Here is a 25,105-nt window from a genome sequence, read left to right as displayed (position 1 = left end):
TTTGGGTTGGGGTACGCGGGCCAGGGGCTCCCCGCAGCGCAGCTGGGGCTTGCACTGAAGCAGGGACGGGACCCTTACCAGCAGGGAGCTCCTCCGGCCCCGAGCATCCCCTGGGCCGCGGCACGCTGCCACGTTGCTTTTGTTTTCCCAGAAAACAACCCCACCTCCCATGCTGGTTCCAGCTCGCTTCCCTCCACTTTGTCTTGAAATTAATAAAAACCCAGAGGACGCACGGCTGCTCGGTAAAGCAGAATGGCATCTGCGAAATGTCCGCCTGTCTGGGGAGACGGTGGCTGGCGAGGCTGCCCCCTGGCACCGCTCGGGGCTGGGGTCTCGGGAGCGGGATGTGCCGGGAGAAGCCGTGCCGGAGCCATGCTCAGCTGTGTGGCACAGCCACGCGTGGGATGGCCCCCGTGCGCGCGGGGTGGCCCGGCTCCTCTCGGGGAGCCGCTGGTTGGCAGGCTCTGCCCCGTGCCCCCGTGTTTGGGGTTCGGGCGCTGTTGTGGTGTTCTTTGTGCCGCGATGCCTGGGCAGATAGCATTGTTTGCCCTGACACGTAAGCCGGTGACAACCTGCAAGAGCTCTGGCATGGATTCCGGCTGCAGCTCCCAGCCTGTCCCGCTTCCAGCGCCTTTTTATAGCCCAGCAGAACTTGTTTTGCTGTGGCAGCGAAGCAGAACCCGAGTGTGGGCTGGGAGCCACTGGGGGACATGCGTGTGTCTCATGGTGGGTGCTGGGCCACGTTCGCACCCCCGGACCCCCAAACAACCCCCGCAATGGGTCCCTGTTCCTCCACAGTGGCCCAGCCGCAGTGCTCACCACCAGCTCAAGACTTGCAGAGGTTGAGGGAAGCCCCCAGACTCTGAAAATGAGGGGTCTGAGCTTTTGGGGGGTCCCAGAGAGGGGAGCATGCTGCCAGAAAGAGGACATGGTGGCCAGGCACCGGTGCAGAAGGGCATGCTGCCACGGCCATGGGGACATGCTGAGGTGGTGCTGAGCCCCATTGCCTGTCTCCCCGGCAGAGCAAGGGGATGCTGAGCAGCCCCGGGGGGGGGGTCCTGCCTGCGGGTGAGGGGCCACCAGCACCCCTGTGCCCCACCACCCTGAGCAGTAGAGCCTCAGCAAAGGGTGGGAGGTGAAGACGGATTATGAAAGTGTTTCTTTGCTTTGCTTTTGAGAAAGGAGAACTTCAAAGGGGCCATTTATCACCAGACAAAGAGAGTCGCGAGTTATTTGCAAAGTGTAAGGGAGAAGCATTAATTATTGGCGTGACAGACAAATGCTGCTGCCGGGTATCCTCCTGCCCAGCCCGCCGCCCCATCCCGGCAGCCCCCCGCAGCTCCTGGCAAGCCTGGGTGGCACTCCTGTCCTTCCTGCCGTACCGTCCCCAGCTCCTGCCTCGTGTCCCCTCCATCTGGGGCTTGGTGGGCCGGCTGGTGCCACAGCAGACCTGCCTGGCTCTAGGTGATGGGATTGGGACCATGGGTGTCCCCACTGTGGGTGTACCCACATGGCTGGAGGGGCAGCCTGGGGGGTTCCCCCTGTGTCCCTGGTGCCGGTGCTCTGCTGAAGGGCTGGCAGCTGCGGGCTGGGAGAGGTGCTGCTAGCAAAGCCCATGGGGTGCCTCAGCCCTGCCCGAGTGCTGCTGTCGGGTGAAAGGCCATGGTGGAAACCAGACCGGGAGAAATTTGGCACCTTCAAGGCACTGCAGCAGCCTGGGAGCATCTTTTCGGTGTGGCAGCCCAGCTCACCCCAGCTGCCTGCCAAGCCTGTGTCCACCCAGGATTCACCACACTGGGAGCTGGGGCCATGGGGGGAAGAAGAGCCGTTCCCACCCCCCTGCCTTGCTCTGTGTCACTCGGGCACGTCCCTTCCCCGGAGCCCTGCCAGGCCTGGCCTGGCGGGTCGTGCAGCACTGCCAGTGATGGGGCATCCATGGGATGTCAGTGCCACTGGGTGCCTGTGCTGGGGACCATGGGTGACAGCTGATGGCCATGGCCAGCAGCCACGCTGGGGCATGGGGACAGCAGGGCTCAGCCTGGAGCTGGGGCACCAGACCCCTACAGCTGAGTCCTCATCCCAAAAGCTCTGCAGGGGGAGAGCTGTGGCTCTGCCCATCATCTGGGAGGGAGAGGATGAGCAGCGAGAGCATTTACATCCCGAACTGAAGTGCTGAGAGACCTGGCTGCCCTTGGAGTGTGAAAGTGGCACCCATGCCACCATCCCTGCCACCCCTGCAGTGCTGCAGGGCTGCAAATACTGGGGTGGCCGGGGCGCAAGGGCTCCCCGTGGCCCCGCTGAGCGAGCCCCGCGTGGGGCAGGCAGCTCTCCCTTTCATGTCTGATTCCTCCCGAAACCACAGCTTCCCTTCGCCCGGCGCGGGGATCAACCGCGGGTCATATTTAATAAAGGTGGGGATGGGAGAAGGCTTCAAAACATTACGTCACCTCAGTGTGGGGGAGGCGGAGGCAGGCAGGGAATGTGAAAATCTCAGTGCGAGTGGGGGCAGAGGAGAAAAAATATCAGCAAGGGGATTTAATGGCCCTGTTTTGGTGGGAACTCTCTTGCCCACTGCCCACGAGGTCAGAGGCAGTGTGTCTGCACGCGCTCAGGCGTTAAATGAAACTGTAAGAAAAAAATTAGAGGCATATACGAAATGCGTAAGCGCGTCCGTGGCAGAAAATCCCCCAGCGCTGCGTGAGTCACGGCGCTGCGCCCGGCTGGCCCGCCGGGGTGGCTCGCAGGAGAAATCCTGGCCAGCCCCTGGGTCCCACAGCTCCCGTGTGCACAGGGTGAGGGTGGGCACGAGGCTGCCGTGGCAGGGACGTGGGGGTGCCCTGGCTGGGTGCCCCCACCCGCCCCAAGCCTTCCTCTGCTGGAGATGAGGCCACACGGTGCCAAGAGCAAAGTCCCCCGTGCCACGGGCTGCCCTGTGCCTGACCCTGTGGGACTGGCCACGGTGACCACAGGCAGCTTTGGTGCTTGAGTGGGAGCTGCTGCCCACGCTCGGGGCAGGTGCTGGCGGTCCCTCCGTGGGTGGTGGAGGCAGCTGTGGCTGCAGGCAAGGTGTTGCTGGGCTGAGGGAATCGTGCCGGGACAGTTATTCCCTTGCAGTGATTGTGAGGGCTTCTTTGGTACTGGGGAGCCTCTCTGGTGCTGCCAGTGATGGTGCAGCGGGGGGCGAGGCCACCACCAGCCATGGGAAGCACTGGGCACCCAGATCTTCCTGTAACACACGTAGGCTGGTTGCAAACCAGGTGGCTTTGGAGGGCTGGGAGGCAGAGCAGACTGTGTTCAGCTTAAAAAAAAAAAAAAAAAAACACCAAAAAAAATTCAATGACCGTGTGCAGCCGTCCTGCATTCCCAGCCACAGTCACCGCCTGGGCGAAGCTCGGGCTGATGCTCACGCTGGGCTGGTGCCTTCCCCCGGCTGGGAAACTATGTGCTCCCAGCCCCGCAGGGCACCCATCGGCCCCCCGAGCCGTAATGACCACACTCTTCTGCTGAGAGGAGTTAATGAGCTGTGCCGGACAATGATGGGAAAAGGCCGATTGCAGTGAGGTTCCTGACACCGCTCGGAGGAGCTGGGCGTGGAGGAAGGGGGAAGAGCAATAGGGTGAGAGAGATGGACCAGAAAACGATACCCACATCATTAGCCAGGTGTCTCCAAATGTGTGGAAACAGGACAAGGTCCAGGTCACCCACTGTGACAGAACATTATTATCATGCGATGCCATGAAGCCTGTGCAAAGACCAAGTCAAAGCTCACCAGCCCACTTGAAAGGGAGAGGGGACCTCCTCAGAGCAAGAGCCAGGCTGTTCCCAGGCCAGTGGCAGGGTGGGGGTACCTGCAGCCATGCCGGGGGCTCAGCCCGGCTCCTGCTCGCCCCCGGCACCTGCGGAGCCTCCCGCAAGCTCTGCCCTGGGCAGGAGCCTGTGAAGGGGGCAGCTGGGGGAAGCTGGGGGGGCACAGCAGCTGTAAGCCCACGTCCTGGTGGCAATGGGCTGTCGCTCAGGGATGGTGGTGGCTCTGCATGGTCCCCTCAGTCTCAAAGGTGGGTGGGTGGGTTTGCATCTTGCCTGGCATGTCGATCAGAGGAGCTCTGGGGTGATCAGAGACCTGCAGGATCACCCAAAGGATCAGGGGAGCTTTGGGGTGACCAGAGACCTGCTGGGTCACTCGAAGGATGACAGCATGTATGAGTGTGTGAGATGTGTGAGGGCACATACCGCTCACTGGCCATCGCAGGTGGGAAAGCCGGGCACAGGGGGGATGCTCACCCTGTAACCTATAGACATTTGGGTGCTGAACTCCTTTGGAGCTGACCTGAGCAGGGCTGACATCGGGAGGGGACCATGACACCAGTGCTTGGCAAAGCAGAGCCTGGGAGCCCCCCACCCACGCGGCAGGCGCAGCGGTGCAAGGGCTGGCATGGTGCAGAAGCCTTTGCCTCCCTGGCTGTGCAAGTGGGAGCAGAGCCAGGGAAGATGCTTGGCTGGGGAAGAGGCTCGGCTGGGCTGGGGGGACCAGGCTGGGAGCTGGGAGGGGGATTTTTGGGATTTTTCATCCCTCTCATATAGATTGTGCTCAGCCTGCTGCGTGCCCATGAAAACCCCTGCACAGCCATCACACCCTCGTCCACAAGCTCCCTCCCAAGCACACAGAGAGGTTTCCCACTCCTTTTGGGATACCCCTGACCCCCAGCCCTCCTTCCCCCGCTCTGGCTCTGTCCCCCAAAGGGCAGGGGGTTCTGAGGACACCGCACTGCTCTACGGAGCAGGAATGGTTTCATTTGTCCCGGCCCGTGCAGCTCCCAGCGCAGCTGCTCCCAGGCGGGCACAGGCTGCTCCCAGCCTGGCTGCGGGGCTTTTCCCTCCGCTCTTGCCTGCTCTCCCGGGAGCCAAGCTGCCCCCCGCTCCCCAGAGCCTTTTGCCGCTCGGGAGAGCCACGGCGTGCAGCGGCAGAGACCCCCCAGCTGGGCTTTGTGGGGCTCTGGGGCCGCACGCAAAGTGCTCGGGGTCTGGTGGGTGCCGGTGGGATTTGGTGCTTTGGCGATGGGCACGCAGCTACAGCCGTGTGTCCGCTCGGTATGGCTCTGGCACCCTGTGAAAGTCGGAATCTGGGCTGGAAATGGTGGGTTCAAAGCCATCATCCTTTGCCAGGGCTTGGGGAAGCTGGGGGGGCCATGACTAGAGCTGTTGGACACTGGCCGTCTGCAAGCTGCGGGGTCCCAGGCGGCTCCGTGCTGTGCCCGGGGGGTGCCGCCTGCTTTGCTTTGGGAGAATTTGTTGCTCTTTGGGACTCGGTGCATTTTACAGCGGTCGGAAAAGCAGGTTTTGTTCCAATCCCAGACCCCAGCTTGGCTGTCGTTTTCCACCCACTTCCAAACCCATTCCCTGCCCCCATCCCTGGTGGCTGCCAGGGTTCACCGGGGGCTTTGTGCCCCCCGGGCACCCCTGTCCCCACAGGGTCCCCTTTGCTACCTTGCTGAGCATCCTGCCGTTCTGTGCATGGCTAAACCACGGTGAGCCTGCGCCCAGAGCTGCCGGGCAGTGGGGCCCAGACCTCCAGTGGAAGCCCCCGCTTTGGGGTGCTCTCCCGGGGCCTGGAGCCCCACAGCCTGTCCCCGCTCTGTGCTGGGCCTGGGGCAGTGGGACCCACGGGGTGCTGGGGGGAGCAGACCCCCCGCAAGGCCGGAGGAGGTTCTCTCAGCTTGGCCCCCTCTTGGTGCGGGGGGAGCTGAGCCCACTGTGGGGCTGTTGCCTGGCCCCGGGGTGGGGGTGGGGTGGGGCAGAGGGGTGCCTGCTGCTGCCCTGGGGCTGTTGGGGGGCTCTGTCAGTGGGTCTGCTGGGGGGGGGGGCTGTCGGGGAAATCTGTCAGGGGGTCTGCCGGGGGAATCATTGGGGGGTCTGTTGGGGGTCTGTCAGTGACCTGTTGGGGTCTGTCCGGGGGGGTCTGTCAGGGCAGTCTGCGTGGGGGGCTGCCAAGGGGTCTGTTGGGGGAATCTGTCAGGGGACCTTCGGGGTGGTCTGTCAGGGGGACCTGCGGTGGGGTCTGTCGGGAGGTCTGTCCCACCGAGGGCAGGGAGCCCTGCAGCGCAGGTGGGGAGAGCACATCCCCGGCCGCAGTCCCGCAGCCGCGCCCCGAGCCCCCTCGACGGCCGCCGGGGCTGCAGCGGGCTGGGCGCCGCCGTCTGTCCCGCTGGGTCCCGTCCCGTCCCGCCGGGTCCCGCCGCTGCCCCCGCCGCTCCCGCGGGGCCTCCCGGCGGGCCGCGGGCAAAGTCCGCCCAGCGCGGGCGATAAGGGCCGGGCCGGGGCGGGGGCCGGGGCCCGGGCGGCGGCCGGAGGAGAGGCCTGCCGCGCTGATTTGCATAAGCTATATTGCCTAATGGTGGCGGTCATGGCTTGGTAGAGGGGCCGCCCGCGCCCCGCAGCAGCCCGCCGGCCGGGGCGGAGCGGCAGGCGGCCGAGGGCGGCGGGAGGCGCGGGGCGAGCGGCGGGGCCGCGCCGCCGGCGCCCGGGAGGATGGTGTCCCAGCTGAGCGCCCTGCAACGGGAGCTGCTGGGCGCCCTGCTCAGCTCCGGAGCCACCAAGGAGGGACTCATCCGTGCCCTGGAGGACATGGTGCCCGCCGCCGGCTTCGGCGTCAAGCTGGAGAGCCTGCCGCTCTCCCCCGGCGGGCCGCCCGACGGCAAGGCCGCCTTCGCGCCGCTGGCCAACGGGCACGGCAAGGGCAAGCTGTCGGGCGACGAGGGTTCGGAGGACGGCGACGACTTCGACACGCCGCCGATCCTCCGCGAGCTGCAGGCGCTCAACACGGAGGAGGCCGTGGAGCAGCGGGCCGAGGTGGACAGGATGATCAGGTACCGGCGGGCACCGGGGGCGGGTACCGGGGGCGGGGGGGCGGGCACGGGCTCCGTCCGCAGCCGCTCGGACCGACGGTCCCGACCCCAAGCACCCTGCCCGGGGGTCGTTCCCGGTGTGCCCTGCCCCGTCTGTCCTGCCCGGTGGCGGGTTCCGGCGCTCCCTGCCCGCCCCGTGGTCAGTCCCCGTGGCGGGTCCCGGCGCTCCCTGCCCGCCCCGTGGTCAATCCCGGTGCTCCCTGCCCGGTGGCGGGTCCCGGTGTCCCCTGGCCCGGCGGGGCTGTGCCGCGGTCCCCGCGGTGGCGAGGGGCCGGCCGGGCTGGGACCCCGCTGCGGAGGGGAGCGGGCAGGGCGAGGAGCCGGGGCCGGCCACACCGGGGCCCACCGGCCGCGTCCTCCCGCCCCGTCGGGGGCTGCCCGCCCGCCTGTCGCGGCGGCACCGGGGCCGCGGAAGCTCGAACCGGCCGCCGGCTCCGTCCCTCCGCGCCGGGAGATAAAACATAAACTGCAGCACGTGGAGCCCGGGGTGTTATTAATTTATTTCTATAAATCATCAACAGAAAGATACACAAAGGGCCGCGATGGGCGAGCGGAGCGGCGGGTTATTCATTGCCGAGGCTGTAAAGCGGCCGGGGAGGGGGGAAGGAGGACACCCCGAAGGCGGCGGGCTGGGCAGCAGCGCGCCCCGGAATGCGGCTCTGCGCCGTGCCGTGCCGTGCCGTGCCGTGCCGTGCCGTTCCGTGCCGTGCCGCGCCGCGGGGAGCGGGGCCGCCGTCGGGGCTCAGCGGCAGCGCCGGCCCCGTCGGCTTGTGGACAGCATCGGATCCCCGTCGTACCCCGGGGCAGGGGCAGCCGTCGCTCCTTCGGGGCCACCGGGGCGGTCGTGGCTCCCCCCGACAGCGCACCCGGTGCAAGTGGGTGGGGAGCCCCGCGGGAGCATCTCTGCATGCAGCGGGGGCACCTCTCTGTGTGCCCCCCTGGCCTTGCACTGCGGTTTTGATACCTGTCTTGGCGCCCCAGCAGCACCCCGAGCGTGGCACTGATCCTGCCCGCCAGGCTCAGCCCCCGATGTGTGCCTGTACCCCCTGCCAGCGCCCCGAGCCCAGCTTCATCCACGGTTCTTGCCCCCCAAGAGCCCTGGTGCCACGGCAGCAGGGTGCCAGGGCCCGGTTGGGGATGGGGACACCACGGTGGCCGCTGCGGTGAGCGCAGGGGTGCTGGAAGGGCAGACGGGGCTTTCTGGGGCCAGGGCTGGGCAGTGGCACCCGTGCCTGCTGGGGGGCCTGGCTGGCACACACAGGGTGCCAAAGAGGCTCCGCGAAAGGGAGAAATCATTGTTGGCCTTTTCTGTGGGGTTCCTGCCCCTGCTGTGTAGCACCGTGCTGTGCACCTCTGGGTGCTCTGCCTGTCCCAGTGCACCCCTCTTGCTGGCTGTGTCCATCCCAGGGTGCGTGGGGTGGCAGTGGGGGTGCTGAGGACGCTCAGCCCCAGGATCGCTGTGCTCCCACAGGTGTTTCTGTGCAAAGTTTGCCTTTGGTGCAAACAAGAGCAGGCACATGTCCCTGAGGAGCCTTTGCAAAGAGCTCGTGTTTGCTCTAAGAGAGGCCTTTGTACTTGGAGAGGGAGCCGGGTAGGGGAGTCAGGAACCATTTATTGCAGCCATGCATGGGGGCCGAACCCCTGCTGCTGCCCAGCACCAGCATCCTGACCCCGGGGCTGGCCCACTCTCAGGCTATTCCCATGCCTGGGGGTGCTGAGCTCCGCAGCAATTTTGGGACTTCGGTGCAGGTTTTGCTGCCCACCTGTGGTGTGGGCACAGGCCGGGATTGCCCGGCGTGGTGCTGTGGTCCCCAGCAGTTTGCACTGGCTGTGGCCTCTTGGCAAGCAAATCGTTCCCTTGGGCCTGTTTGTGGCATCTGAATGGCTTCAGCTGTGGCAGGTGAGAGAGGGCGAGTGCTGCGCTGTGGGCACAGTGGCCCCACTGCTGGCACGGTGGTTTCTCACAGCGCTTGGCCAGGCAGGTGCCGGTGGCACACGGAGCTCAGGTCCAGGGTGAGATGCCCCGCAGCTCCCTCACTGCCCCGTCCCACCCCCAGGCCTCGGCCTGAGCCCACTCCGGGAAATAATTTATCCCAGGAGCAGCCAGATGCCCTGGACCGAGAGAAGGTGCCCACTCGGGTGGCCCGGCTGGAGATGCCCCGAGTGGCTCCAAAAGGCGCGGGGAGCAGCGGGTGCAGCACACCTCCCACCCGACCCCTGCGTGCGCTGGCAGATGCAGATTAGATAGGTCCTTTCTATAGGCAGCCGGGGTTATAATCCATCTGTATAAATTCTTGGCATATTTCTGGGGGGATGTGGATTGTATTTACCTGTTTTCAAGTTTGACAAAGGGGGTTAGAGGGTCTGGGAATTCCTGGGGAGAGGGACGGGCTTTGCCCCCGCTGCGTGCGGGGCTGGGGTGGGAAATGTCTCTTTCTCAGTCAGTGTTGGCAGCCGGGCTTCACCTGGGTTAATTTTGTGCAAGAAAAAAAACACCTTTCCTTGATTTTGGTGGAGAAGAACCGTGGAACCAGGGCTCTAAACTGGTTTTCCAGTATTACAAAGCACTCCTATGTTGGGTTGGGTTGTTAGTTTTGGGGTTTTTTTTGCATGTAAAGTTCTGATGAAGATTGGACAATTAATGTGGGGCTTTTTTCATTTTGGTGACAGAACGGAAAAAAATATGGGCTTGTATTGAATCAAAAAGTTTTCCTCTCTTGCTTTTTAGGTTAACCAAAAAAGAAAAAAAAAAAAAAGGCCAAACAAACACTCAAAGGTTTCATTTTGGGTCAAGTCCAAACATTTTGTTTAACATGAAACAAAATGTTTGGGTTTGGTTTCAGGTTGTTTAACCCTTTTGAATACGGTCAAGTTGATTTGTAAAGAAAAATCACTGCTCAGAAGTTAAGAGCCGAATAATTGTTTTGAAAGTGTAAGTGTGAAACATACTGGAAATATTAAGGTGAAGCCTTTCTTAGAATAATAACATGGAGGGAAACTCGGGGACTTTTTTCCTAATTCTCACGTATTTTTTCAAGCCAGAACTTGCCAAATTTTATTTAAATTCAGAAATCACGTCTGTAACCCCCGAGTCACTTGTTTGACATTTTAACAGTGTGCTCAGTTGCACTGGCTCACGATTTAACTCTGGAAGAATGATGCCCTTGACTTAGTTGTGAGCCAAACTGCTATGAGAAATTATAATGAGCTCTGTTCCATTAACTTATTATTAATCAGCCATTACTAGGATCAGTTAGGTGACATGAACCGCCTGTGACAAAAGTCTGCACGAGCCCCTCGGCTTGGGCACAGCGGCCAGTGGGCTTCACCCTGCTTCGCCGGGAAGGCGCGTGTGGAGGGGAGCTGCGATGGAAGGACATTTTCTTCGCATCCTTCACGGTGGCTCCCGTCTTTTCCTGGGGCAGCACGAAGACCCGAGAGCCTCAAACCCCCATGTGCCACAGCCGTCCCTGCCGGTTCCTGGTGCCGAACGGCAGCGAGTGGCTGCAGGGCTGGTGGCCCAGCCACGGTGCCGTGCGTTTTGGGGACAGGAGCGGGCTTTTTTGTTTGCACCATGCTTAAGCCAGCCTGGGGTCCAGGCTGGTGGGAAAACCGGAGTCGGCGTGTCCGTGCGCCCATGCAGGCGTACAGCTCCACGGTGCCGGGCGGTCGTCACTGTATAGAGGACGCCATATATGTGGTGGGGTTCCCCTGCCCGGAGGATGCAGGATCGGGCACAGGGACAATGTCTCTAGGGAGGCTCCATGTCCCTTCTGGGCTGTGACAAAGCCCCCGCTGCCGTCAGCGGGCTGGCCCCGGTTGGGTACTTTTACTTTGGATCCAACCAGCTTTTTTTTCATACTACATGCAGGACAAAAAGTAAGAAATCTGCTTGTTGGGGTTTTTGGTTTTGTTTTTTTTTTCCCCTTGACAAGTTGAAGGATCCAAAATAAGTAATGAATTGGGAAAGCAGTCGGACGGTTATTCCAAGCGCAGCGTTGGAGTATCGCATTATTTGAGTGCATGACTGTGACCAGGCTTGGGCTCCACACCGATTTTGCGGCATTAAAGCACTTCCGTTTAGTCCCACGTCCTCCTGTAGCGCAGAATAAACCCAGGGGGCTTCCACGCGCTCCCCCGCTGCTGTGCCCTGCTCTCCTCAGCGCTGGAGAACGCAGGCAGCATCTTGATTTTTGGCCGTAATTTTATTTGTCCCCTCGATCGGTGTCAGCTACCCCAAGGACACCAAAGTAATGTGGATGTAGGAAAAAGTCATTTTACACTTGGATCCTGCAAGGGCCAAATTTGAGTGTTTAAAAATAGTCAAGAATGACTTAAAATTATTGGGGTGGTGGTGGTTTTGATTTTGCATTTGAGGGCTTGCTTGAGTTTGGGTGCCTGGTTTGACCTTCGCTTCTTAGCCTTTTGCCTATGGCCCGCAGGTGTGCTTTGCTGTTGCGGAGCGTGGAAGGAGGGTCTCTTTTAAATGAGCAGAGATTTTAAGATAATTACCGCTGCAGGAATGGAAGGGAGAAGGTAAAGCAGCAAGCGCGGCAGGTGGGGTTCGGTGGCTGTGCGGGGGTCCCTGCCAGCTGGCGGCAAGCCCGGGGTCTGGGGCACAGTGCGGGTACCGTGGCAAGGGGCAAGGAAAGCATCCCCAGCGCCTTCAGGTGAGAGGTTTCTCTTTCTTCAGAGGTACCTGGTATAGGCTTCCCGTATCCACATGTATGCATGTGTCCGTGTATCCTGCGGTGTGTGCATATCTTCAAGGGGAGACATTGCACTGAACTTCGTAACAGCAGCAAATGGTGCTACGTTTCTCCTTGAAGGATCTGGAGGTGCTTTACCGGCATTAATGAGACCTTGATGTGCCCTGTCAGGACACCGGGACCCTCTTTACTTCCCCCTCCCTGGGAGAACAGCCTGGTGGGCATCCCCAGGGTGGCCGTGGCACCCCGTGAGCCCCCATCCCACCGGCCCCTCCTGGGGCAGGATGGGGCTGTCTTGGGAGGCTGGGATGGCATTTGGGAAAGACAGATGCTCAAAGGATCCTGTGCCTTTCTGAAACAATTTTCATCATCATCATCATCATAATGGGTTCCCCCATCATGGGAGGAAGCAAATACCAGGTACTTTTCCCCATCAGGAGAGATTAACCCTTTGTTTCCCTCCCCACAGCGAGGACCCATGGCGGGCGGCGAAGATGATCAAGGGGTACATGCAGCAGCACAACATCCCGCAGCGGGAGGTGGTGGATGTCACCGGCCTCAACCAGTCGCACCTCTCCCAGCACCTCAACAAGGGCACCCCCATGAAGACACAGAAGAGAGCTGCCCTCTACACGTGGTACGTCCGCAAGCAGCGGGAGATCCTTCGGCGTAAGTACCCGCGCCAGCGCTCGCCCTTCAGGGCTGGCAGGGGGAGAGGGGGGGCCCCGCATCCCGGTCCTGTCTGCGGGTACCAGGCACGTCAGGGGCTGGGCGAGGAGCAGCCCCCTGCCCTCTTCCCCGGCAGAGCCCCCTGGACCCAGGCTGCCTAGCATTTTCCCCAAAACAGTTTTACAAGTAAAATGAATTTAAGGCACAGGAAAACTGGGCGAGAGCCCCTCTTGGTCACAGTAACACTGTGCGAGTTCCCCCAAGCCCATCCACACAACTGAGTTTCTGTATATTTTTATTTGTTAGAGCTGGGAAAGCAATTAATGATTACACACAGTCAGATGCCTTTCCCACCTCTGCCCCCTTTTCCTCTCTGTTTCTTGGGACAGCTCATTTTCTGCAACTACTTGCAAAAAAAAAAAGAGAGAAAAGAACAAAACCTGTGAATTGCTCATGTCCATAGCATGGTCTGTGGGCAGTCTGTGCTACTTAAGATGCTGATGATTTTGGCCAAGTGCAGCTCTCCCACCAAGCCCTACCCCAGGGTTGGTCCCCTGTCGCTCAATGCGGCCCCGTTTTCAGCTGAGTTGCAGGTTGGGGTGCTGAGACTCCCCCCCTTAAAAGAGCTCTGCCTCCCTCCTGCAAATGGATGCAGTATCCAGTGGATGGGAAGTGCAGGAAAGGGTTTAGCACCAAATACCATTGCTTTGAAAACACACCTTGAGATGTTAGAGCAAACAGAGCCTGCTCCAGCCTTGCCCTGCGTTTCCCCCCTTGTCACAGGGGGAAAAGCCATTATAAAAAGAGGGAGAATTCCCCTGCAAAACTGAGCATAATAAAACCCTCCCATTAATCTCCCTTTACTGCCATGGTGACAAGCGCTGGGTCTGAGGCAGGCCGCTGGGGAAGGTCACCTCTGGTGCCTGCCCGCCTTGGGCACAGGGCCGGCGTCCCACCACGCTGGGACGGGAGTGCTGGGCGAGCAGGGAGAGGCACCCTCTCGGGGGGCTTTGCAGCCGTCCTGCCTGGCTCCTGGCTTGTAAAAACCCTCCCTGAACAAGTGCGTGCCAGTAGAGACCCTGCCCATGAATATGCATGCCCTGCACATGCTCCCCATTAAACACCGTCCTGGAGGGCTGGTAATAACTCCCCTGCCAGCGTGCAAGGCTGACCCTTCCCTGGGGTGGGTGGCCGGGAGCACCCGTCTTGCTCCAAAGCGTGCCGGGGCTGTGGGCTTGGGGTGCGTCGGGAGGGGACCCGGGGGGGGCAGCTCTGCGCGCGACGGTGACTCTGAGCAGCGGCTACAGGCCAGCTCACGTCTGCTCCTTTCTCTTTCAGAGTTCAACCAGACAGTCCAGGGTTGTGGAAATATGACAGACAAAAGCAGTCAGGATCAGCTGCTGTTTCTCTTTCCAGAGTTCAATCAGCAGAACCAGGGGGCTGCCCAGCTCGACGACACCTGCTCCGAAACCCCCAGCAAGAAGATGCGTCGCAATCGGTTCAAGTGGGGGCCGGCCTCCCAGCAAATCTTGTACCAAGCCTACGACCGCCAAAAGAACCCCAGCAAGGAGGAGCGCGAGGCTCTGGTGGAGGAGTGCAACAGGTAAAGACTGCTCTGCGCCGCCCGCTGCCTCCTCGCCCGCCCTGCAGCCTTTCTTCCAAAAAGTGCTTGCGATGCTGGGCTTGCGGCTTGCAGCCCTGGCCACTGGCCCATGGCATGGCTCTGCTGAGCTGCCTGCCCTCTTTTTGCCTTGTTTTCCCTATCTGGGTGATGTCCAGGGCTAAGTGAGCTCCCCGCTGGGGCAGTGATGCTGTGGGGATGCTGCAGTGTTACAGCAGTCTCAGAGGGAGGGTGGGATGGCTTTTACAGCATGGATGTAGCTGGGAAGAGCAGGCGGGCTTGTAGGGAGGGCTTAAACACCTCCAAACTCACCTGTCCTCCCACGGCCCCCCTGCCTGGTGGTGCTGGCAGAGGGCCCCCCAGCAGCACCCTTGTTCCAACATGTCCCCTTGCACGCACAGGGCCGAGTGTCTGCAGCGAGGGGTGTCTCCCTCCAAGGCGCATGGGCTCGGCTCCAACCTGGTGACCGAGGTCCGCGTCTACAACTGGTTTGCCAACCGGCGGAAGGAGGAGGCTTTCCGCCAGAAGCTGGCCATGGACGCCTACAGCTCGGGCCAGCCCCCACACAGCATGAACCTGCTGCTGTCCCATGGCTCCCCCCACCACAACCAGCCCAGCGCCTCACCTCCCACCAAAATGCCAGGTAAGCCCTCGCTGAGGGTGCTCGGGCGTGGGAGCAGTTGCAGCGCTGGCTGCTGTGTCTGCTGGGGATGGGGGTGCTCAGCCCTCGGGGCCACACGTGGGTACCTTTGGGGGAGGGGCGGAGGTAGGGACCCTGGTCCCTGCTGCAGCCTCGAGGAGTGATGGTAGAGGAGGAGCAAGCACCATCACTGCAGTGTCGTTGTTTGCTTGCTTGGTTTCGTTCACTGGAGTCCCGGTGTGGATTCAGCTGGACAGGGTGGGGGGTGGGCTGCTCTGCACCTGGGCTGCTGGTGAGCGCTGGTTTCGGGGGTGTGGGGTGCACAAGCAATGTGGCAAAGCCTGTAGGAAGATGTGACAGCGCATCCTGGCCTTGCTCTAGGGCTGCAGCTGGCACGGGCTGGGGGCTTGGTGCTGCACCATCCCCATGCCAGAGGGCATGATGAAGAGAGCTGCTCGGGGGGTGCAGGGCTCACCCCAACCCTCACCGCTCCACACCAGTCTGGCCCCGCTGTGCACAGTGAGGAGCCGGCTGGGGAGAGCAGGCTGCCGGGGGATTTAAGGAGATAACGCTGCCGGGGAGGGGGCTGCATGCCTGGGGAGGCTAATCGGGGTGGGCTGGGGTGGCGTGGCATGGGGTGAGAAGCATTGTTGGGAGAACAATCCCCATTGTCCCCCCACCTGCCTGCTGCAGCCAACTCGCCGGCCCCGGGCAGGCGATGGGGGCCAGCGTGGGGGCTGCACCCCAACCACCCCGCGTCCCCCCTTGGCCACAGCACTGGGACAGCCTGGCTGGGGAGACTAAAACCAGCCGCCTCTTGGAAATGACCCTGCCTGGCTCGTTACACACACCCAGCTCGTTACAAAGGCAAATGAATAGAAACCCGTGTGGCAAGGAGCCCCTGTGGGAAGGGCAAGGTGCCTGGGGAGAGGAGGCTGGGAGCTGGGGACGGTGCCAGTCCATGGCTGGACACCAGTCCTTGGGCGTTAGCAAGCGAGGGCAGCCCCCAGCGTGGTACCCGGGGGATGCAGCAGCCCCGGGTGGGCACACAGCATCCGACCCGGCTCCCAGCCATGGGAGGGCCAGGCAGCATCCCACCCGCTCCCGGGTTCTGCTCTCCCCAGGGCCGGCTGGCGGTGACCAAAATGTGACCCTGCCCCAGGAATGCCCCACACAATGGCAGGGACAGGGAGGACGTTTGCCCTCCTGTCACCGGCTGATTGCTTACAAGGTGCCCTACAAGCACATTGTCAGCAAAATCAGCTGTTTTCAGTGTCGGCCGGCAGCCTTTACAATACCCCACCAGCATGCAGCCCCGCATTGTCATGGCGTTGTCCCCCCCTTGCATGCTTAATTGACAATTAAGCCGGGGCTTTGAACGAACCCCGCTGCCTTTGATGTGCCCCCGTCCTGCCAGCGCACAGGCAGGCACCCCACAAGAGCCTTTGTTTTCTTCTATTAGGGGACGGCAATTACTGTAACCGCGGGCATTTATCTCGGGGCTGGAGGGCCGTTAAGCCCCAACCTTTATTTTCAAGTCAGAGCAGTGGCCAGCAGGAGCCGGCCGTGGCTATAGGGCCGATGACAGCCCATTTGGAGGGGCTTTTGAGTCAGGCAGGAGTGATGGCTGTGGCGGCGGCAGAGGGCCCCTCTAGAGGGGTCAGGAGGGCTTGGCCACGGGATTTGGTTGGTGTCTGGTGCTCGTATCCCGAGGAGGAGGAGGTGGGCTTGGCGAGGGCCACGGTGGGGTTTTAGGGCTGGTTTGGGGGCAATGGGCAGGGATGGGGCTCAGCCGTGATTGCGTCAGGGTCACTCGGACCAAGCTGGTGCAGCAGGCGTGCAGCTCCCAAGGAACCGCTGGGTCCATCACTGCTTCGTCTTCCTTCAAGAGACATTTGGGGACCCGCTGCCTTGGTGGGGCCGGCCCCGCTGCCTGGCTGACCCCATCTGGGGTTGGCCACGCTGGGATTTGAACTGCCCTTGCACTGTGTCTGGAGTGTTTAACAGCTTAATGACGGTGCTGGGACGCTGCCCGCGTCCTACCCCGGCGCAGCCCTGTCCCCCCGTGACACCCCTCAGCAGGATGCGGTGGAGCTGGCGGCACGGGGCAGCTGCAGTGTCGCTGCCCAGCCCGCAGACAAAGGGGGATCGCCTGCTCCTCAGGACGTCAATGGGGTCTTGCAAAAGGGCGTAATGACAGCCAGGCAGGGGTAAGAGCTGTAAAAGTCAAACATCCTCCCGGCCTCTTCTGGGGGACCCATCTGTCAAGCCTCAAGCTGTAGTTTTTAACTATTTGGAGGTAAATACTTAAAGCCTATCTCTCTCAGAGGCTTCTCTCAGACTCTGGACTTTTCCCTTCCTATGGGGTATTATCAGCAATCTTGGTTCCCTGTTTGATTTGAAGGTCACTCAGGGCTTTATCTCAGTGCCATGCCATAGACTCTGGCTTATGCCATTTTTATCTTCAAGAGCCCCAAAGACAATTGGTGCATTGACGAGATTAGGTGACGCACTGCCCCGCTTGCCAGCCATCCCCCGCCTCCCACCCTGCATACAAAGGGCTGGCCGGCGCCCGTCGGACCCCACAGAGCCCCGTCCCCACGGCCAGGGGCCACAGCATCACCTCCAGCTGGTCCTGGGGGTCCTGCACCGAAAAGTGGTCGGGGCACCCATCCGTCTGTCCATCCATCCATCCATCCATCCATCTGTACCTGCTCTGCAAATATCAGAGTAGCAGAGCAGTATCAGAGCAATCATATGTGCATATATATATATTTGTGTGTGTATATATACATAAATGTACATTACGTATATATTTTTAGGTATCTCTACAGATGGAGATAACAAACATAAAAACAACTCAGTACCACCCCTGAGATTCTTCCTCAACCCAAAGGGCAATTTAAGTGTTTTAACTTCTTCTTAAAGAAGCGCCCGTCAGTAAACCCTCGTTCCAGAGGTACTTTGGTTTATGTCAGGGTCCTACATGCTGTTCCTTGGGGTATGTGCTGGTTCTGACTGCAGAGCCAGTGCCAGCGGCTGTAATATTTTACTGTTGGGTGCATTGTGGGGCTCGGTGGGTGCAGTGTGCTGTTAGGAGCTTTTCCTGGTTTTATGGGGGGTAATTAGAACTTTATGATAGCAGCGAAATGGGAGGGTCCAGTCCCCATAAACAGGTTTATAATGGATATAAACTATGCACCTCTGTAACTTTGCAAAATTAACACTTTAGAGACAATTTGAGTGGCAGCCCAAAAATCAGAGCTGCCCTGGGCACTGCCTGGACCTGCATTTGGGAGGGTGGAACGGTCCCAGCACCGACCTAGCTGCTGCTATTGTGTCAATAGATGCAGCATCACCGAGCCCAGCACCCAAAAATGACACTTTGTCTTTCTCGACCTGCTGCTGGGCTCCTGGTCCACACCGCCGGCAGCATCCTCATGGGTCGGGCAGGGCCGGGGCTGGATCCCTGCCGCTGCCTGAGTCATCGGTGACCAGGCACGTGGCGTGGCCGGGTCTGTTTTGGGGTTGGGCATTGCCGGCGATTTGCAGGATGTTTGCGAAGCGCCGGGCAAAAGTGCAGCTTGGTGCTGGGGCAAGCAGCAGCAGAGGTCGGGATGTGCGGTGTGACGGCAGCGGCTCCCACTGCACAGGAAATATATTTAGAAGTACAGTGAATGTGGTTGTTTGGGGTTTTTTTTAAGTACAATTTAATCATATCAATATGACTGAAAGCAGGGGAGGACCAAGCTGCTTTGTTGCTTTTGCTGGCCAAAGACACAAGGCTGGTGTGTACCTAGAAAATGGCACACCCCTGCAACGAGAACAGCAAAAATACCTATTGCTGCCTGACCCCCCTGATAAAAGCCGGGTCGGGGAAATGGGTCTGGCACCCCTGGGAAGCTGGGGATGCTGGGGCTGGCTGCAGAAAGCCATGGGTGCACAGCACCCCGGTGCCCCGGGGCAGTGGGTCTGGGGGCTGTCACGCTGCCCGGCGGCTGGAACACAGGGTTAAGGCTACAGGAGCTGGACCCTGCAGCTTGTCTGGAAACATGGGAAAGCAGTAAAACATTTCACGGGCTGTGCAGCTCAGGGGCCGCACAATAGCCGGGTCCCATAAACAGACTTTTATATTATGGCTGTAGCTCCAGTAAAAAAAAAAAAAAAAAAGCCTTAACGAGGGTAGGCTCCATGGCCAGGCCCATTCCCGGTGATCACCATCCAGGCTCCTCTTTGGGCAGCTGTGCAGAGAAGGAGGAATAAATCTTTTTGCATGGGAGCTGCTTCCAGCTGTGCAGGAGAGCAGCAGGAGAGCAGTCGTGTCAGGCTGCGATGGCTGCCTGAGCCCCCACGCATAAACCTGGACCCCACAGCTCCCTGCTCGCCCCAGGAGGAAAAACCTTCATGTCCTGGTGCAAACAGCCAGAGCCGTCCCCATGTGTTCACCCCAGCTGCTGGGTCCTGTGCGGGGTTCCCTGCGGTCGTGCCATGGGGGGATGGCAGGCTCAGCACCCCGGCGATAGCAGAGCATGCCAAGGCGGGTCTCAGGGAAGCCTGAGCACGGTCCCTGGCGTTGTGTAGAGCTGGGTCCTGCGGCTCCAACAGATAAAGCCCAAAAGCAGGAAAACAGGGGCGGTGGAGGTGGCTGGTGAGGAGTAACATGCGCTTGGGGCAACCTGGAAAACAGCTCGGAGGTGACTGTCGCCCAGGTAGATGCTTTAGGCTGGGCTGGAGCTCACCATGTTCACTGGGAATGGGGAGCTGGGAGGAAAGGCACCCGCTGTCATCGGGGAGCTCTGTTACAGCCACAACAGCAACGGCAATAATGCCTGGTGCTCTTTTCCCAATATTAATCACCTAATCTGCCCAAATCCATCCCAGCTCTGAGGGCATACACATAATACCCGTCCCGTGCTAGCAATGGGAAAAACCCGTGCCAGGATCGGTGATGGCTTCCTGAAGGTCTGCAAGGTAGCCATGGTGGGGGGCGATCGCCCTGGCCAGCAAGCGCTCTGTGGGCAGACCCAGGTGCCCATGGGCTTTGGGGACGCAGGAGCCTCCCACCAGCCCAGCCCCTACCTCTGCGGCAGCGGGGTCCTCGGTGGGGCCAGCGGTGACACGGCTGCCACCGGCCCTGGAGCCCAACCTCGCACTCCTCTGGAGAGTTAATCTTCATCAAGACTCGGAGCCTTCAGCGGTTTTACCGACAGACCCAGAATCTCGGTCACCAGACTATCTGGAAATCTCAGCGTTGGTTATTGTTTCTCAGACAATAAAGTGTTGTCCTTGGGTTTGCAAGGAAAAGCTTGAAAACCGGCTTTTAACCTCTCATATGTTTTAAAGACAGCTTCGTGCCTTTGGGTGTCCTGACTCTTGAGGTACAAGCATCCTCAATTTGCTATAGCATGATTTTGGGTTTAAAACGGAGTTTTTACATTTTTTTATTTGTTCTTACTGAAAGCTTCACTGAACCCAAAAGAGATTGAAGATTGAGCAGAAACTCTGCTTTTCTTTCCAACGGGAGCTGCCTGTGCTCCTCGTCTATCTTTAAGATCGCACTCAGAAGAAAGGGCTTTATTTTATCTGCCCTCCCATTGTTTGACCAGCGCTGCAGGATCTGGGGCCGGCAGCGGCTGAAGCACACTGCACGAGGCCGGGACCGCAGGGAAGAATGTGTGTGACAGTGCCCCGGTTGAGTAATGTTTACCCTGTTCACGGCAGGGACGTCCACTCGGACCGGCAAATATCCACCTGCTAGAGGACATTCTTTTATTATCAGGGATAAAAGGGGTTTGCTGGGAAATGATCAGGAACCAGACATCGCGGGGAGATTCCTATCTGTGGGACGTGTTTAACCAGCTGATGGGGAAAATTCGGAGGTGATTAGAGTGACTTTTCCATGGTTTTGGTGAAGGGCGCAGGTAGCCATCTGTGCTTTGGCAGATGGTTTTGGAGCTTGTGGAAAGCTCCTGGGCACAGTTACCATTTCTTTCCTTTTCCTGGATTCAGAGACTTCTAGGATAGCCCTTAGAGCATCCTTTGCCGAGCTAGCCTGCATCAGCTCTTCCCCTTGGGCACCTGGGAGGAGATCCAAAATCCCAGGGGGAAGATCTTTTACCTGGGTGTGTTTTGTAGCTGGGGGTGTCCACGCTATGCCAGGACAGCCGAGAAGCCACTGGCAACCTCCACAGTCTGCACCTCTCTGGCCAAGGGTCATTTTGGGGAGCCATTCCCAATGCCCCTGTGCGGTGGCAGGGGGTCACGGGTGGACGGTGCTCTTGGTGGTCTTGGTTGGGAGGCTGAGCTTCGCCACCACGCTGTCCTGTCCCAGGAGAGCTCTGGGCTGCCCATCCACCGCTTCGATCTGAGGGCAGTTCAGTGAACCCAGCCAGGAGCACGGTGCCGGACTCCTTGTAATAAATGGCTTTTTGCCGTAGTTGTCAGGGCAGTCCCGTAAAAGACGCTTTTGTTTCCCGTGGATTTTCCTCGGTTAATTATTTGCAATCTGTAGATGCCTTTCCCTGACACATGGCTGATCATATGGTTATCAGTGCAGGGTGTTTTAGCCAAATTAAATATATTTATATAGAAGACCTGTGCCTGAGCCAGATTTCCCTTCTTGGCGGTGGTGGGCTGAGGTCTGATTTGGAGGTTTGTGTGTGTCTGGTCCCTCTGTCTCGCTGCGATGATCTGTTAATCATACACTTGTCAAGAGGGAGGCGAAAGGGAAATCGGCTGCAGAAAGGCCTGAGACAAAAAATGGGAGTGGTGGCTGTTCAGAGCTGGGCAGACTCGGGTGGCCGGGGCTGCGGGGAGCAGGGCGAGCCTCGCAGAGGGAAGAGCTGGAGGATGCCACTGCTCCCCATGGCTCAGGACCCCAGGCTGGTGTCCAAGAGCCATGGGGACATTGCAGCAATTTGCTGCCAAATAAAGCACAAGGGATGCAGCTGGGTGTCCAGGCTGCTGGCCCAGGCTGGGCTCCCTTTGCACCCAGTGGCATCGGGGCCCTGGGCAGCAGAGGGGCTGCAGCCTCGGTGGGTGCTCAGCATCCCTCACCATAAATCCCTTCTCCCTGTACTTTCAGAAGATGGGGTTGGCGAGATGCTGGGGAGCAGCACTGGAGGAAGGGGCATATTGTCTGGTCCTGTTCCTCCCGTTTGTTGTCATTTGGGTGCTTGCACATCTGTTTGTGTCCCTGTGCTGTGCACGCCGAGGGAGCTGGGGAGGGCTGGAGGGTTTCCCCTTTGCAGGGACGCTTTCGGAGGGGGTTGGCATGGCCGGGACACCCTCGCCAGGGTGCTCGTGGGTGATGCCAACGCCTGGTGGTGTTTTGCAGGGGTCCGGTACAGCCAGGCGGTGAGTGGTGAGGCAGCATCCTCCGGGGCCATCAGCCACCATGGCAGCGGTGCCATGGTCACCACCAGCCAGGCGGTCCTGCAGCAGGTCTCCCCGGCCGGCTTGGACCCGGGCCACAGTTTGCTCTCGCCCGACGGTAAAATGGTGAGTACACCTGGCCTATTGTGGCGGCTTCGCTGATAAGATAAGAGGGCCCGGCGGGCAAAGCAAACACCCTTTCCCCGGGTTTCACACGCGGCCCATGCCGAACAATGGGGCATTGTGGGGCCAGGGCCGGCGGGTGCGTGGCCATCCCGCTGCCCGCCTCAAAGGCGGCTCTTGGCCCCCGCGCTCCCCGGCGGGCGATGGTGTGTTTTCTGAGCACAGCCCATAAATCTGACAGAGCCCCACTCTGGTTTCTATCGATTGCATGCCTTGCAGATTGAATGCGCGCTGGGTGGATCGCTGTTTGTTTTCTCCTGCCAATGACATGGGTATCGATAAAATGCTCATTCGTTCGTTTTTTCACTAAGCCCTCCCAGGCCTGGAGTTTCGCTGGGGAAGCACTTTCCTTGCAGGCAGGGAGCTTCTTGTCCCAGGGCATCACCCAGGGTGTCAAACCCCTAGTGCTGGCTCTGGCCCCGGAGCTCCTGCCTTTCCCCATCCCCTTCCCCACACACTTGGGCTTTGCTGGGCAGAGGCAGGCAGTGGCGGTGGGACACCAGCATCCCCTCCGCGTGCCTGACGCCCCCCCACACTGGGTGCTGCAGGACCATTGCAAAACAGGCGGTTGGAACTGCAGGGCTGGGCTGGGTTCCCGATGCCCGAGCACTCGAGCTGCTCCTTCCCATGGGTGCCCGGTGGGTGCGAAGCCCCTGGGAGGGGTGCGGGTGGGCAGGGGTGCGGGGGGCCAGGCAGGACGGGACGGCAGGGCACAGCCCTTGTCTGGAGCTGGCTGCCGGTGTCTGCACGAAGCTGCTGCTGTTCCGGCAGTCTTTTTCTGCTGAAAGTGAAAGTCAAACATGGCACTGGGCGGCAGGTTTTCACTTCCATTTTCAGAGGGTTGGCGTTGGTCTCCCTGCGAGGCTGGGGGGCTGTGGAGGGGCTCGTCGCACCCTCCCTCAGCTGTAGCACTGTGGAATTTTGCCTTTCCTTCTGCCGCTCTCTGGCTCTGCCTCGCCAGGGTCTCGGCCCAGCCCCGCGCACTCGGCCGCTGACCCCACAAAGCCAAGCGTCCCCTGCCGAACAGGGGGATACTGTAGAGCAAAACCCCAGCCCTGCCAGTGTGCTCCCTCTGCCCCGCATGCACCCGTATCTCCCCAGGGGTGTGTTGAGCCTTGTAACCCTGAGCCTTGAAGTCATAAAATGAGTCAGGAATAAAGGCAGCAGCAGCAGCAGGCAGCGAGTGCTCGGGGCAGGGGTCCACAAGGACGAGGCGATGCTGAGCTCGGTGGCAGAGGCTGCCAGCATCCCCCACCAGCTCCTTTTGCAGGGGCCACCTCTGAGGGGTGGGTTTGCAGGAGCACAGGGACAGACCCTTGGATGGGGCAGGGGGAGGTCACAGTGGCCAGGCAGCACGGGAGAAGGCTGCATGGAAATGCAGTGTATTAAACTGGGAAAAGCAAACTGGGAAGCTGGTGTGCGGCAGCAAAAGCCCTGCTGGATTATCCCTACTGCGCAGACATTGCACAGCACCATCGGGGACCGCTCAGGTCCTCAGCAACGTGGGGCTCTGCTAGCTTATCTCTGATCTTTAAGCAGGGCTAGCTAGTGCTTGCAAGCGATTTAATAAAAATATGCTGTAGGCTGTGGTTTCTAGTAAGTAAACATGTGCCTGTAGTACCCTACACGAAACCAAAACTGCCAAGGCAGTTGCTGCATCTGAAGGCAATCGTTTTTTTCAGGGATGAGCGTTACTGAGGCTGCAGAAAGCTTTGGTACTTCACTCTTTCACGCTGCAGTGTTGCCTTTAGTCGTGGCAGTGCCAGAGGGTCTCCCACGAGGGTCCAGTGTCTGGAGGGCCTTTTCCAGTCACGCAGTCTCCAGAGGTGATTTTAGGCACGGTGCTTTGGGTCTAAACGCCCTGTGAAAGGAGCCTGGCTGCAGGCGAGCAGCGTGTGCTCACCATGAGCTGTTTGACTTGTGCAGCCAAGTGTGGTGTAACCTGGCCTTGAAGAGACTTTGAAAGTGGAAAATACCGGATCAGGAAATATGAGTCACTCCCGGGCTTTGGAATTTATTGATGGATTTGTTTCAATTGCAGCAGGGCTATCTCCAACTCACATGTGCAAAATAAACAAGGTGCTGGGATTGGTGACCAGAAATGTCACACGAAGAGCCAAAGGATGGCTCTGAATTGGGATCGAGGTTGCTGTCTGATGAGAGGGACTAGGAGAACGTGCAGCAATTAAAGAAATAAGGCACCTGCCCCCCTGTTTGTGCTGGGGACCAGCTTCAGTCCTCTTGGCATGCTCCAAGTGCCTTTGTGTGTCTGATCCCTAAACACCAACTGGAATCCCAGGAGCTGGCTCTGGCTGAGTGCGCCCACGCCATCTCACCAGTATCCCACCCGTCTGCAAAAGTGGTGACTAAGAGCATCACCATGAGGCCCTTTTTATTTACTTTCCATCTTTTTTCCTTACCTTCCCAAGTTTATATATTCCCACTTTCCCCTACAGCCAGGACAGTTAGAAGTTAATGAGTGTTGAGAGTCGGCAGCTGTCCCTGAGGGCAGGAGCTTGGCCTTGGGGGATGAAATGGCAAAGGCTCAGGATGTGCCATGTCCCAGCATCATGCTCCCAGGGAGCTGGAAGCTGGTGCCAGCAGAGTCCTTCGCTGCTGCTTCACTATTTATTAACAAGGTGTTCAGGGGTCCCAGCCGGGGTCCGCAGCCCTGGGGCGGTGGGAGCTGTGTGCGCTGAATGCTTTGTGCCCCGGGGAGGCTGCAACCCTCTTGCCTATTGGAAGGGTGGCCTTTGCTGATCCCCCCACAATCTCCCCACTGAAGTAGGTGGGTGGGCAGCAGGGGAGGGGGCAGGGAGCACCCCCCTCGACTCTGTCTCTGATGGTGGCTGCCCTGCCTTGCTCCTCAGCAGATCTCCGTTTCAGGGGGCGGGCTGCCCCCGGTGAGCACCCTGACCAACATCCACAGCTTGTCACACCACAACCCGCAGCAGTCCCAGAACCTCATCATGACGCCACTCTCAGGAGTCATGGCCATCGCACCAAG

At 59.9% G+C, this 25,105-nt stretch overlaps 1 protein-coding gene across 7 annotated transcripts in view; it reads left to right on the top strand.

Annotated features, from left to right (window-relative positions):
- The first annotated feature begins 5,898 nt into the window (after positions 1-5,898).
- HNF1B (HNF1 homeobox B) overlaps positions 5,899-25,105 on the top strand; it is a 33,912-nt gene continuing 14,705 nt past the window's right edge. For 3 of the 7 annotated variants that reach the window (XM_080399538.1, XM_080399536.1, XM_080399534.1), the window contains exons 1-2: positions 14,466-22,041; positions 24,969-25,104. In XM_080399538.1, the coding sequence (XP_080255664.1) occupies positions 21,070-22,041; positions 24,969-25,104 (1,108 nt within the window). In that variant the 5' untranslated portion in view covers positions 14,466-21,069. The other 4 variants (XM_080399540.1, XM_080399539.1, XM_080399537.1 and 1 more) reach the window with 4 other exon arrangements.

This window comes from Falco punctatus, assembly GCF_963210335.1.
Source record: "Falco punctatus genome assembly, chromosome: 1".
NCBI classification, from domain to species: Eukaryota; Metazoa; Chordata; class Aves; order Falconiformes; family Falconidae; genus Falco; species Falco punctatus.
The sequence above is the reverse complement of the archived record's forward strand: the minus strand, read 5'-3'. Positions and strand labels throughout refer to the sequence as shown.